We start from the raw sequence: 11529 nt of genomic DNA on the forward strand, positions 1-11529 counted from the left end.
TATGTGGTTGCTGCTGATTCTTGTTCGCGCTACTCATTTCCATTAGTAGAGAATGTCCCTCACTGAAATCTTCATCTTGGTTGTTCTCACTACTCGTGTGCATCTGTGAAGAATGCCTCTGCCCATACTCTTCATCTTGCTTCCCTAACCGTCGATGAGTATCCTTTGGAGCAGACCCTTGACGAGAATGACTCATCTTTTCCGACTCCTGGAAGTGTTCTGTTTCTCTCTAACAATTGTTGGGTCGGATTAGTCTAGATAATTGGTGAATGTGAAGGTTTGACATCAGTGGTAGAGTATTTGCTTACCACAAACGCAAGTTTTACAAAAAAGCCAAATCTTTTAGTGTCATTGCGTCAAGGGAGAGAGCAAGAATAAACCTTCACTGTTTTTACATATAACAAATGACAGAAGGAATTTAAAACTAATAGCATGAGCAACAAGCTAAAAATTGGTCCTACACTTGCATTAACCTTTTGTCAGATAATAGCTGAGGGCATCCCCATAACCCAATATTCAGTCCCAAAATCGATGCTGAATGTGGATTCAAACATAAATTTAATCAGGTAATGGAACTGAAAAAGAAACGAATTTTTATGACAAGACAAAAGGAGTGAAGTTGAGGAAAGTAGAGATTCATTGTGTTTCTCCTTTGATTACTTCTGTTTTGGGTGTCTACTAATCATTTGCCCAATGAAAGCATTTTGTCAAGCAATAAATTCCTTTTAGGACTCTGACTGTGGAATGTAATAGTGGGAGAGAGGTTTCCAAGTTTACCGGATCCTTACAAGCTCACATCAAAAAAGGTCTTTGAAGTTTACAGACTCTTCTCTGTATTAGATCATACATTGCTTTGATATATTCCCAATTATGATTGTGTCCATGTCAATGATTTTTTTTTATTCATTAAAAATGAAATTTTGAATTTATTTTTTTAAATAAAAAGAAATCACATTTTCAAACAAAAAATATTTGTGAAGTGAAAAAAGATATTTATTCAAGATTCATTTTGTCTGTTATTGATATGGAATCTGTAACATTTTACTTCACTCAATTATGTAATAAAAAAAAATCTATCTTAGTCTAGATATCTTTGATAAGAGATCTCACTTGTAACAGACTCATATTTTCAATCCAAAAGACAGATCTATTGAGGTGGAAAATTTGATTTCATGACATACGTTATTGTAGAGTTAAGCAAATTTAGGATCAAAAGAAATTCTTGGCTATACTTATTGTACAATGACAAAGTTTAAATTAAATATAGAACTACAGATACATGACTGGAAACATGATTGATGATAGTCCAATAGAGATCAAATTGCAGTTTCATAAGATGCAGCAACAAGAACAACGTGAAGGTGGTGACGAGGTTGTGGTTCTCCTTATTGCGACATTTTTGGGCGACGTTTCAGTTGAATCAACAGTTGCAGGTGGAATTTCAGCTTTAGGTGTAGGGACATTTGGCGCCAATTTTTCAGCTTTTGTTACAGCGACATCTTCAGGCGGATTAACTGAAGGCGATTGTGCAATTATTGTGTTTGAATGTTCCGTCGTGGGAGTTGTTGGACAAGGGTTTGGGAGATATACTTGCATAGGAGGTTCCTCTATGAAACCATCTGAAGTCTGCCTTTGCTGGGGACGATGGAAACTCTGGTAACTCGTAGGATGAACATCTTTCGAAACAAGAAGTGGTTGCTGGTGCTGCTGATTCTTGTCGCTGCTGTAGTCTTCATCCTGGTTCCATTGATGAGCATCCTTCGAAGTTTCCCCTTGAGAAGAATGACTCATCTTTTACATTTCCTGGAACTCACCGGTTTCTATCTGCTCTTGTTGGGTTGGTTTGATCTAGTTTCTTTGATATTTATTGAACATGAAGGATTAGACATTTACCATTCAGTATTTGCCTCACAATTTTCCGATCACACAGACAGGAAATATTATAGTGCCATTGCTTCGAGTAAAGGATCAAGAATAGCGCAACCAGTACGCACAGAATGAAAGAATAAAATCTAGCAAATAGCTTAATCGAAAGGCTTATATTTGACATTTCCTCAAACAAATTAATATTCCATTCCCAGATTGATTGATTGATATTCAAAATGGATAATGTTATTTATACTCCAAGGTTCTAACATTCGATAATTTTAGGTAATATGTGATCATGGGTTGCAACTACACAATCAAATAATTTTATTGATTGATAATGCATCAAATTTCTGTGATTTTTTTTTTTTTGCATTTGTAAAATACCAAAATTTCCCCATAGATTTGTTCTGTCTCACCTCTAATCATTGGCAATGAAAATTTTCTTTTCTCAAGCGTTAATCATTAGGCTTTTGAAGTGGAAAGTAGCAGTGGGACACACACAGTGAAGAACATTTCAAATGGAAGAAAGACAACATTCATTAAAAGTAACTACAAGTCATCCATTCAAGGAAAGTAAAATGCTCACTCGCCTGGAGGGTTTCAAGTTTTCCCCAGATTCTCTTATGCCTCACATCAGAATTTCTTTCTATATTTAGCTGTCAGGAAGATTAAACATAATTAAATATGGAAATCCAATGCCACAAATATTTCATTCCTAATTTGAACACCATCCTTTTCATCTTTAATCAACGTGTATTTGCAAAAATTCATTGACAAAACTCCAAAACTTGATATTTTAACCATGAATTTAAGTATGTTTTGTTGTTTTTTTTTTCTTCTTTTAAGAGGAATAATTATTGCACACAGAATCAAGGTTGACTGCTATGCTGGAGCAAATCATACTTACATTAACAATAAAAAATGGATTGATTTAACCCCAAGAAACCCTTAAACATGGTCAAGAAAATTGGGATGCAGGACCTGTTAGGATCGAGCTTAAGGTTGAACATGAGACAAGCCAGAAGCCTCTGTTATGGAACCATAAAACAGAGCATGGAGAAAGGTGATGAGAACAAAGTTGCCAGATTGTAATCATACTTCATTAAGCCTAAACAGAAGCTTAAATACACATAATGCATGCATTACACTTGTAATGATATGTAAAACAAGTGTTAAACATAAAGTCTTGCAATTACATGCAAGCATACGTGTACAACCTAAAGAAAACAGCACGCTTAGTTATATAAAACCAGTACAACGAAGCAAAATATATTCTGATGCTTCCACGAGTTGGTCCAATGCAAAGGTCAACTCTCAACAGGACCAACTTGGCAGGTACTTACGCAATAATATTAATGGTTCCACCACGTGTTGTATCTGGCTAGATATGAATTTGTAGAACTTGAGAAGATAGAGAAGGTTATGGTCAATAAATACATATACATATGTGGAGAAACGCGAGAAGAAAGAAAGCATTCTTTACTAGTGGAGATTGGAGAGGTAAACCGCTAACCTACGGGAAAGATGGAAAATGAACTATTTCAATGTTGTGTAAAATTTCGTAATTTCTTGGTGCGGTTTTCATAAAATGCTACAACAGGAACAACGACCAGAAGGCTGATGTCTCCGAATGGGTTCTGGCGAAGGAGGTTGTGGTCGTGGATACAAAACCATCTTGGGTGCAGCTGCAACAGGTTCACCTGTTTCAGTTGGAGAAGCCAGAGCTGAACGCTGAGGCTGATTGTCATTGGGACGATGTAGCTCTCCAGAAACCAGCTCTGAAGAAGCTTGATCAGTTTGAGACTGCAATTGTTGGGGGGCCTGGTTTTGGTAACTGATCATCTCTTCGGAGCCTTCAACTGCGTTCCTGGAGGGTTGGTCAACACCCTCTGGTCTAGGCCCTTGAGAAGAACGACTCATCGTTTTCCCTTCCTGGAACTCTCCTATCTCTACTTGCCAATTCGATTGGTTCCTTAAATCATAATTTCTTGAAGGCAAGAAAATTAAGGAAGGTCTTGAAATTGTTTGATATTCGAAGGTCAGGTTGGAAAGTAAACTTCTGTGGCTTACCATAAACGCAGTTATTAAAAATATTCCAGTCCTGTATTGCAATCTCAGACTCAGCAAGCAGAATATAACATATTCGTACGTAGACCAAGAGGCTTGGAACTTTGTTTTCGAAACAATATTGGTGGGGGGGACGAATCAAAGATGGGGGAATCTATCTTAATTTGTACCCGAACCTGGCGTTTGATTTTGTTTGAGCTCTTACCAATTACTAGAAGCCTTTTGCCAAGCAAGAAATTTCTTGTCAACTACAAGTAGAGAAGCATATATCAAACTTGGGTTCTCTTTTTCTGATAAAAAAAGACATAAATTTACAGCAAATGCGGTGCTGATTTGGCTTGTGGTTGTGGGTTTTAACCTTCAAGATTCCCATTGTAAAGGAATTCTCGCAAGCTCACGCCAGTTATTTTGCATCAGCTTAAACAGTGGAAATTACATCACTAAATCAAGCACAGATTCTTCACTCAACTCTTATTGGGTCTTATTGATTAAGGTTCATGCCCAGAATTTTCAACATGGCTCTTGGGTGAAAGATGACAATCTCCACGTCTTTGCACTTATGTAGAAGGAACCCTTACCTGGATGTGGCAGTTGTTCGAGCTCGCAATCATGGCAGCTTAGGAAGAGGATTCCAACACAAGAATCAAACTTAAATCTCCTTTTCTGGACAAACAGCAGATAATATTAAATATATGATTAAGACTTAACAATTCAATGCTTAGCTTGTAGGCTTCAAATTTAGCAGATTGTCAGAACCTTATTCCAATCAACAGAATACGTTTTACATCAGCTTATCCGAAGCCAAATACCATTGGGATAAGACTGCAAATGCAGCAAGCATATCACACCCTCCAAAAACTTAATTAACCAAATCCAGACGTTTGTTCTATACAAATTTCAACTTCGAATTCGGATTTCATCATTGTTCAAGTTTTGTTAGAATTGTAAGTATACTATTTATAAAAAGGAAGAAAGATAATAATTACATTAAAGTTTTTGGTAATTTAAATTCAAGTAGTTAACAAAAGAAAATAAAAAGCAATAATATCGGAATCACTTAAGCACTAAACGTGTTGTAGATAGTTCCTTTATGTCATGGTCAGTGGGCACACATGACGCAACAAGTTAGTATGAAAACAAAAGTTAACACTTGACAAAACCTTTAAAATTGATAACTAAGTTTCAAACACAAAAACATACATACAAAATTTGAGAGAAAATATAATATTATTTAATAATTCAAAAAAAAAAGTTGTCTAAAAACTAAACCTATGATGCTATTTATAATAATCCAATTCTACTTAACTTAAACTTGAAGTGCAATGAAAATAAATTAAAATAAAAAAGTATACTAACCTAAACTTCTTTGAAGTACAAAAAAAATAAATTTGTAAACCTAGGCTTACTTGTCGTCCAAGTAAAATAAAATTAAAAAAATCTATTATATTTATAATTCTTATGTAAGATTCTTAATTAAACAAGAAAAACATTAAAATTATAAATATGCCCATTTATGATTTTTGGACTTTTGTCTTGATTTCTGATGCTCAAATTGCTCTAAGAAATTGTTTGCTAAACGTTCTACATCAACACAACATGCAGCAACTAAAAAAAATAAAAAGAAAATTAGTGGCGTTATGTGGAGATTTGTGCCTCCTTCTAGTCCCATGTTGTACAGCTTCATACCTCAATTTCAACAAGTCAGTGATTTCTATGTAATACAAACTAACTTCTAATAGAGTTTATGCAATTTAATTCATTAGAAAGAGAGATACAACATAGATGAGGACTTAGCCTTTTTTTTTTTTTTAATTTTCCTTTTGTTCGTAAATGTTGAAGCATGGCTAAATGTTAATATCAAACTTGTTGAGATATCAACTACAGGTTTCATAAGATGCTACAACTACTACAACAACCAGAAGACGGCTTTACTTTTGGTGAAGCTAGAGCTTGTGGATACCCTTCCGGAGGATTCGATGCAGATAAAGAAACAGGAGGATTCCCTGTTTTGGAGGAAACATTAGCTTCGACTTGGTGATAGCTCGGATCCGGATATGCCACCACAGGCTCAGCTACATTTGGAACATCAGCTCCACTTGGAATTGAGTACTCTTTTGTCGTCGGTGGATTATTTGGATTAACAGATAGAAGCACAGCTGGTGGTCTTCCTGAGTCTGGATAAGCATCCTTTGGAGGAGACGCTTGGGGAGAATGAACATTGGCTGGAGGTTTTCCTGACTCTGGGTAACCATCCTTTGGAGGAGACTCTTGGGGAGAATGAACCTCAGTTGGAGGTTTTCCTGACTCTGGGTAAGCATCCTTTGGGGGCGACTCTTGGGGAGAATGGCTCATCTTCCCTGGAAAGTCTCCTGTATCACTCTATACCTTGTTGTTTGGGCCTATCTTGGTTTCTTCGAATGTTTATACTCTAGGACAGAACCCAAGGTTTTAGGACTTCGAGAAAAGGTTATTCCAAACATACATTTCTTTATCATTAAATCAAGCATTAATTATTTTAAATCGTAATCGATTGTATATATAAAATCAATAAAATAAAACTACATACAGTTGTTGTAAACCCAATTTTTTAAAAGTCCCTTTGAGAAATACTTAATATAAAACTCACCGAAAGTTCTCTAAAATCTAAAATTCCCTCCAACTATTATATTTCCTGAAAGAATGCCATTGCTTCTGATCTCGATGTTGCAGCAATTAAACAAACCTCCAGGAAGGAGGGAATAATTAAATCACTTTATCAGCTAAATCCATCAATATTTGTCTATATATGAATGAGACTTTGTCAGATTATAACAATACCAGTTTCCCACCTTTTTTCATATCAAGATAACATTAAAATATTAGGATCAAAGCATCTTTAAATTAAAGTTCAATGCTAACTTTGCTTGTGGTTGCAGGATTCTTTAAGAGGGTCCTAAGGAGGGAGTTATTCTCATATATAAGTATCATTAATTAATTAATTATATGAAAGGTCGATAGGGTGTGAAGATTTCACAGCTATATAGTTACAGTTCTACCTCGTGTCTATATGCAATTGAATATTATGATAATAATTTATACCAAGATGTGGAAACTTTATTAGTACTTAATCTTTTATCCCAAACTTTTTATTTCACTGTCTGGTTATTGCATAAACTCTAATTCCTATCCTAAAGCACCATTGTCCATTTTCGGAACCCTAAAGAATCATGCTAAGGAGAGTCTAAGCTCTAAATTACTTAAAAATTCTTTTAGCATATGCTTAAAAAATTCTAAACTGTTCAGAAAAAATTTAAATGAGTTATTGTTTTTAAATTATATTTAATAAATTTTTATATTTTTATTTTAATTCAAATAAGTTCTTATAATTAACAATTGATCAATCCTTTTTAGTTAAAATATCATTTCTTATTTTATATCACATGACATGCCCATGTATAGCAATAAATAATAATGTGACATGATAATATGACTAAGTGATAATTTCATCTTTTATATCAACGTCATATGAAATAAAAAAATAAATGATATTTTGATTAATGGCAATCAATTAACTATTAGTCATAGGAGTCTATTGGATCTAAATTAACTTGATTGAACCCAATAAAAGAAAAAGATAATATTTGAATTTTCATGCATAATTTAGAGTGTTTTAAAATATTATGCCAATTTAAAAAAACATTATCCTATACACGATAGTAAAAAATTTTAAACTTTAGAATCGTGATAATTCAAAAAATAATTACGTATCCGTTAAATTAAAATTTATAAATTTAAAAATTAACATAATTATGAAATAAACACGTAACATCCAATATAAATAATTTATAAAATTTAAAATTTTCACATGTAAAAGAATAATAATCCATTAACACAAGCCTTACACATCAAGAAAAACAATAATCACACATCACAAATAATCCCCAAACATTCAAAATTAAATCCTCCATAGTTAAAATTCTGAATTGGCATGGGGAGATTGTGTATAGATATGATAGCCAAGCCACTTAGAATATTACTGTATTTACTCCATCAAAAGAGTGTTCAGCTTTTCAATGAAGAGATAGAATAGATAAAGTAGTTTAGTTTAAGTAACAGTTCTGATGAATCAACAAAGGTTTCATAGGATAATACAACAGCTACAAGAACGGGGAGGAGGAGAAGGTGGCAGAACGGTCCTTGGAAGAGTTGGGGGGTAAGCTTCATTCGATGGTGGAGATAAATCCTTTGCTGGAAGTGGTTGTTCTACCGGCGGAGAAGTAACCTTTGCTGGAGGAGGTGATACTTTTGGCCAGGTATTTGGAAATCCTGTCTTGGGATCTCTTGATGAAGAATTACATTCTTCTTGTTCCTCTTTCGTCCTAAATTCCTCATAACTAATATTCCCCGTGGCTGAATTTTGCTGTGGCTCTTGATAAGAACTTTGACTGCTTCGCCCAGGATGGTTATTCTTTGGAGGTAAAAGCAACTGTTTCTGGGGAGTGATGTAACAATCATCCTGTTTTGAAGAAACCCAATTAGCTGAAGGCTGTGAAGGAACCTTAACAGGAGTGTGTTCTTGGGCAGTCTTCTCAGAAAAGTGACTTGGATGATGTTGTTCAGGAAAATTCCCTGCTGAAAGTGGTGGCTGCTGCTGCTTTTGTTTCTGGTTATGAGCCTGGTAAGAATCTTCCTCTTTGTAGCCTTCAGCTGTGTTTCCTGACTGTAAAATAGAATTCGTCAAGGGAGACCGTTCAGTAGAATCATACATCTTTCCTGGAACTTCCCTGTTTTTCTCTCTGCTATTATTGGTTTGGTGATAATCTTAGTTTCTTCCAAGAAAAAGAAAAGAGGATATCTGGAATGGTCTCAGCTGGAGGGAAGATCAGTAAAGTAGATATAGGGAATAAAACCAACAATTCATTTTTTAATGTACTGCACAAACTAACCAAAAAAGTTGAACAAGTTCCCTACTAAACTATTGTACTACCTGGAGGAATGTATTTCTTTTCCTTTTTTGGGGGAAATTACCTTTAAGTAAAGAAGAAAGTACACTAGATGATATAAAACCCGTACTAAGTTCAGCTGATAATATAAATTGACAAGCTTGTACTGTCTATACTTGCATGAGACTTAAGTTCCTGATCCAAAACCAGTATTCTTTCCTGAAGCCAGTTGTACTATATTCTCTATTTTTGAGACTTCACTCTGTCAATCTCAAATTACAAATTACCAGAATTGGTATGTTGTTTTGTAACATATAACAGAGTTTGGGATAAGTACTATCAGAAATATGCAACCAAATGTGAAAATAAGTTACTACACTTTCTTCAAGGTGTTTTTTGCTTGAGTTATTATCATAAAGAATGTCCTTTTCAAGCAGAGTTTTCAGTGGAAAGCAGGAGTGGAGCAGTGAGGATGCCAACTAAAATATGTGCTTCTTTTTTAGTTAAATCTCTGCTTGGAAAAAGGCGTGATCTGTTTTTCTAGATAAAAAGAAAAAGATTAGTACTATTACATTATAAAATTTAAGGCATCTTTAACTTGGCTTGTAGTTTACAAGATTCCACCACTTCATTCATGCTTACATCATTTGGTTTTACATCAGCTAGCTTAGCGGCACCAGAATCCATCACCATAGCAGCTCCATTGTTAGACTCAAAATACCATGTACATTGCCGTTTTCCCCTCATTCATCAGCATCAAATCTGCTAAAATGGGATAAGGCTGCCAATGCAGAATCCCCCTCCGCAGACTCCAAAAGTTTATTCTTGAAAAGAGCATTTGGAAACTATATGCAAATCATTAAGCAAATTTAGAAACTACTTGAACCAATATTTGCAGGAAAATAAGGTACAATCTATTAACAACAAATTAGCTAAACTGTTTTTTTTTCCTATGAGGAAGAGCATTGGCCTTGGAAGTTGGAAGTGTTTATGTTTTCCTAGTTATTCTCGTTTTTTTTTTTTGGGGATTTTTGAAAAGGAAATAATTAACTAAAGTGATGAAACTCTTGGTTGTCACTTCATGAGTGCAAAGATGTGCTTCAATTTCCTTGGATGTATTAGGGAACATAGCAATAATTTGTGACACAGAGTTGAATGCTACTAATGACAAATGGGAAGCCAACTCTTTTCAACCTACTGCTGATTATATGTACAAAGCAAGCTTCATTTGTTGAGAGATGAACTACTGTTTTATAAGATGCTACAACAACAAGTACGTGGAGGAGGAGGAGGAGGAGCGGGAGGAACATTCAGCGGTAGCTGATTAAGGTAGCGTTCTGGTAAATAGCTCGGATCTGGAAAAGCTAACACGGGTGCATCGTTACCCAATACTTTGCCTTTAGCATCAATCCCTGCATAATTTTTGATGGGATATTCATCTTCTTGTGGTTGTAAAGGAGGATCTGCCTGAAATATAGGCGCCTGCTGCTTGGGAAGATTACCTTGTGCAGTACTTGGCACTTGTAAATTGGTTTTTGTAGGAGCCGGTAGAGCTGAAGGAAGGTCCTGCTGAGAATAGACGTTGGAACTTTTTTCATCGGTGGGAGGATGTTTGTCCTTTGAACGATGCTGCTCTTCTGAAAGAAACCCATTTGGAGGCTGCTTTTTCTGGGGCTGATTGCTCCGAAGATTATCTCTTGAAAGATAAATTCCCGAGGGAACCTCATTTGGAGGCTGTCTAGGCTGGTAACCGTGGGAAGTTTGATTGCTTGGTGGATGATGATCATTTTTTCCAGGATTTTGTTTTGAAGGGGGCTGGTTGGAACTTTGATCACTCAGAAGATGATGATTATCTTTTGTAGAATATCCTTGCGAAGGAATCCCATTTGAAGGCTCCACGAAGTGGTCCGATGTTTGAAAACTTGGTGGATGGTAATTGCCTTTTGGAGGATTTTCTGGCAAAGGAAGAACCCGAACTGAGGGCAGCTGTTGCTGGGGCTGGGGCGGGGGCTGCTGATTGGACCTTTGATGACCCGGAACCCCATTTAAAGGCTGCAGTTGCTTGGTTTTGTCAGAAGCAGGACTCCTTGATGGCTGATAATCAATTTTTGGAGTATCTTGCTGTGAAGGTAGAACCTGGACTGAAGGCTGGGACTGCTGAGAAGAGGAAGGATATCCCTGTGAAAACTGCTGCTTTTTCTGGGCAGGATAGGAATAACTCTGAGAACTTTCCCGAGGAAGATTGTCTCCTGGGGAACCATCCTTGGCTGTAGCCCCTTGAGGAGAACTGCTCATCTCCCTGGAAGCAGTAAGTTAATTTCCTGTTTCTCTCTGCACTTGTTTGATTTGGGTTGGGCTGGTTTCCTGGAGATATATATATATATATTGAAAATCGAACAAAAGACAGAAAGCAAAGTTTTGCTGGTAATGGTTTCACGTGTTGGGTAAGTGGGGGGATTAATGGGTTTAAATATATCTCCAGCTTGACATAAACGCAGTTTCAACTTTTGAAATGCTAGAATATGGAATATAGTCATTGCTTCAACGAAAGCAAGAACAAAAACCCTGGAGACTGTAAAATCAAAAGAATATTAAGCACATCTGATTATAGACAATGGCAAGCTTTAATTAATTATTAACATATAAATATTATATACAGTGGCATTTTCCT

The 11529-nt window shown here is 35.8% G+C and overlaps 1 protein-coding gene across 1 annotated transcript in view; it reads left to right on the top strand.

Annotated features, from left to right (window-relative positions):
• Positions 1-682, top strand: part of LOC110425503 (FKBP-type peptidyl-prolyl cis-trans isomerase) — a 1305-nt gene extending 623 nt beyond the window's left edge. Inside the window, exon 2 of the mRNA XM_021440427.1 lies at positions 567-682. Within this exon, the coding sequence (XP_021296102.1) occupies positions 567-682 (116 nt within the window). The remainder of the gene's footprint in view (positions 1-566) is intronic.
• The last annotated feature ends 10847 nt before the right edge of the window (positions 683-11529 follow it).

Source organism: Theobroma umbraticum, unplaced genomic scaffold, assembly GCF_002168275.2.
Source record: "Theobroma umbraticum cultivar Fairchild unplaced genomic scaffold, ASM216827v3 scaffold_81.0, whole genome shotgun sequence".
Lineage (NCBI taxonomy): Eukaryota > Viridiplantae > Streptophyta > Magnoliopsida > Malvales > Malvaceae > Theobroma > Theobroma umbraticum.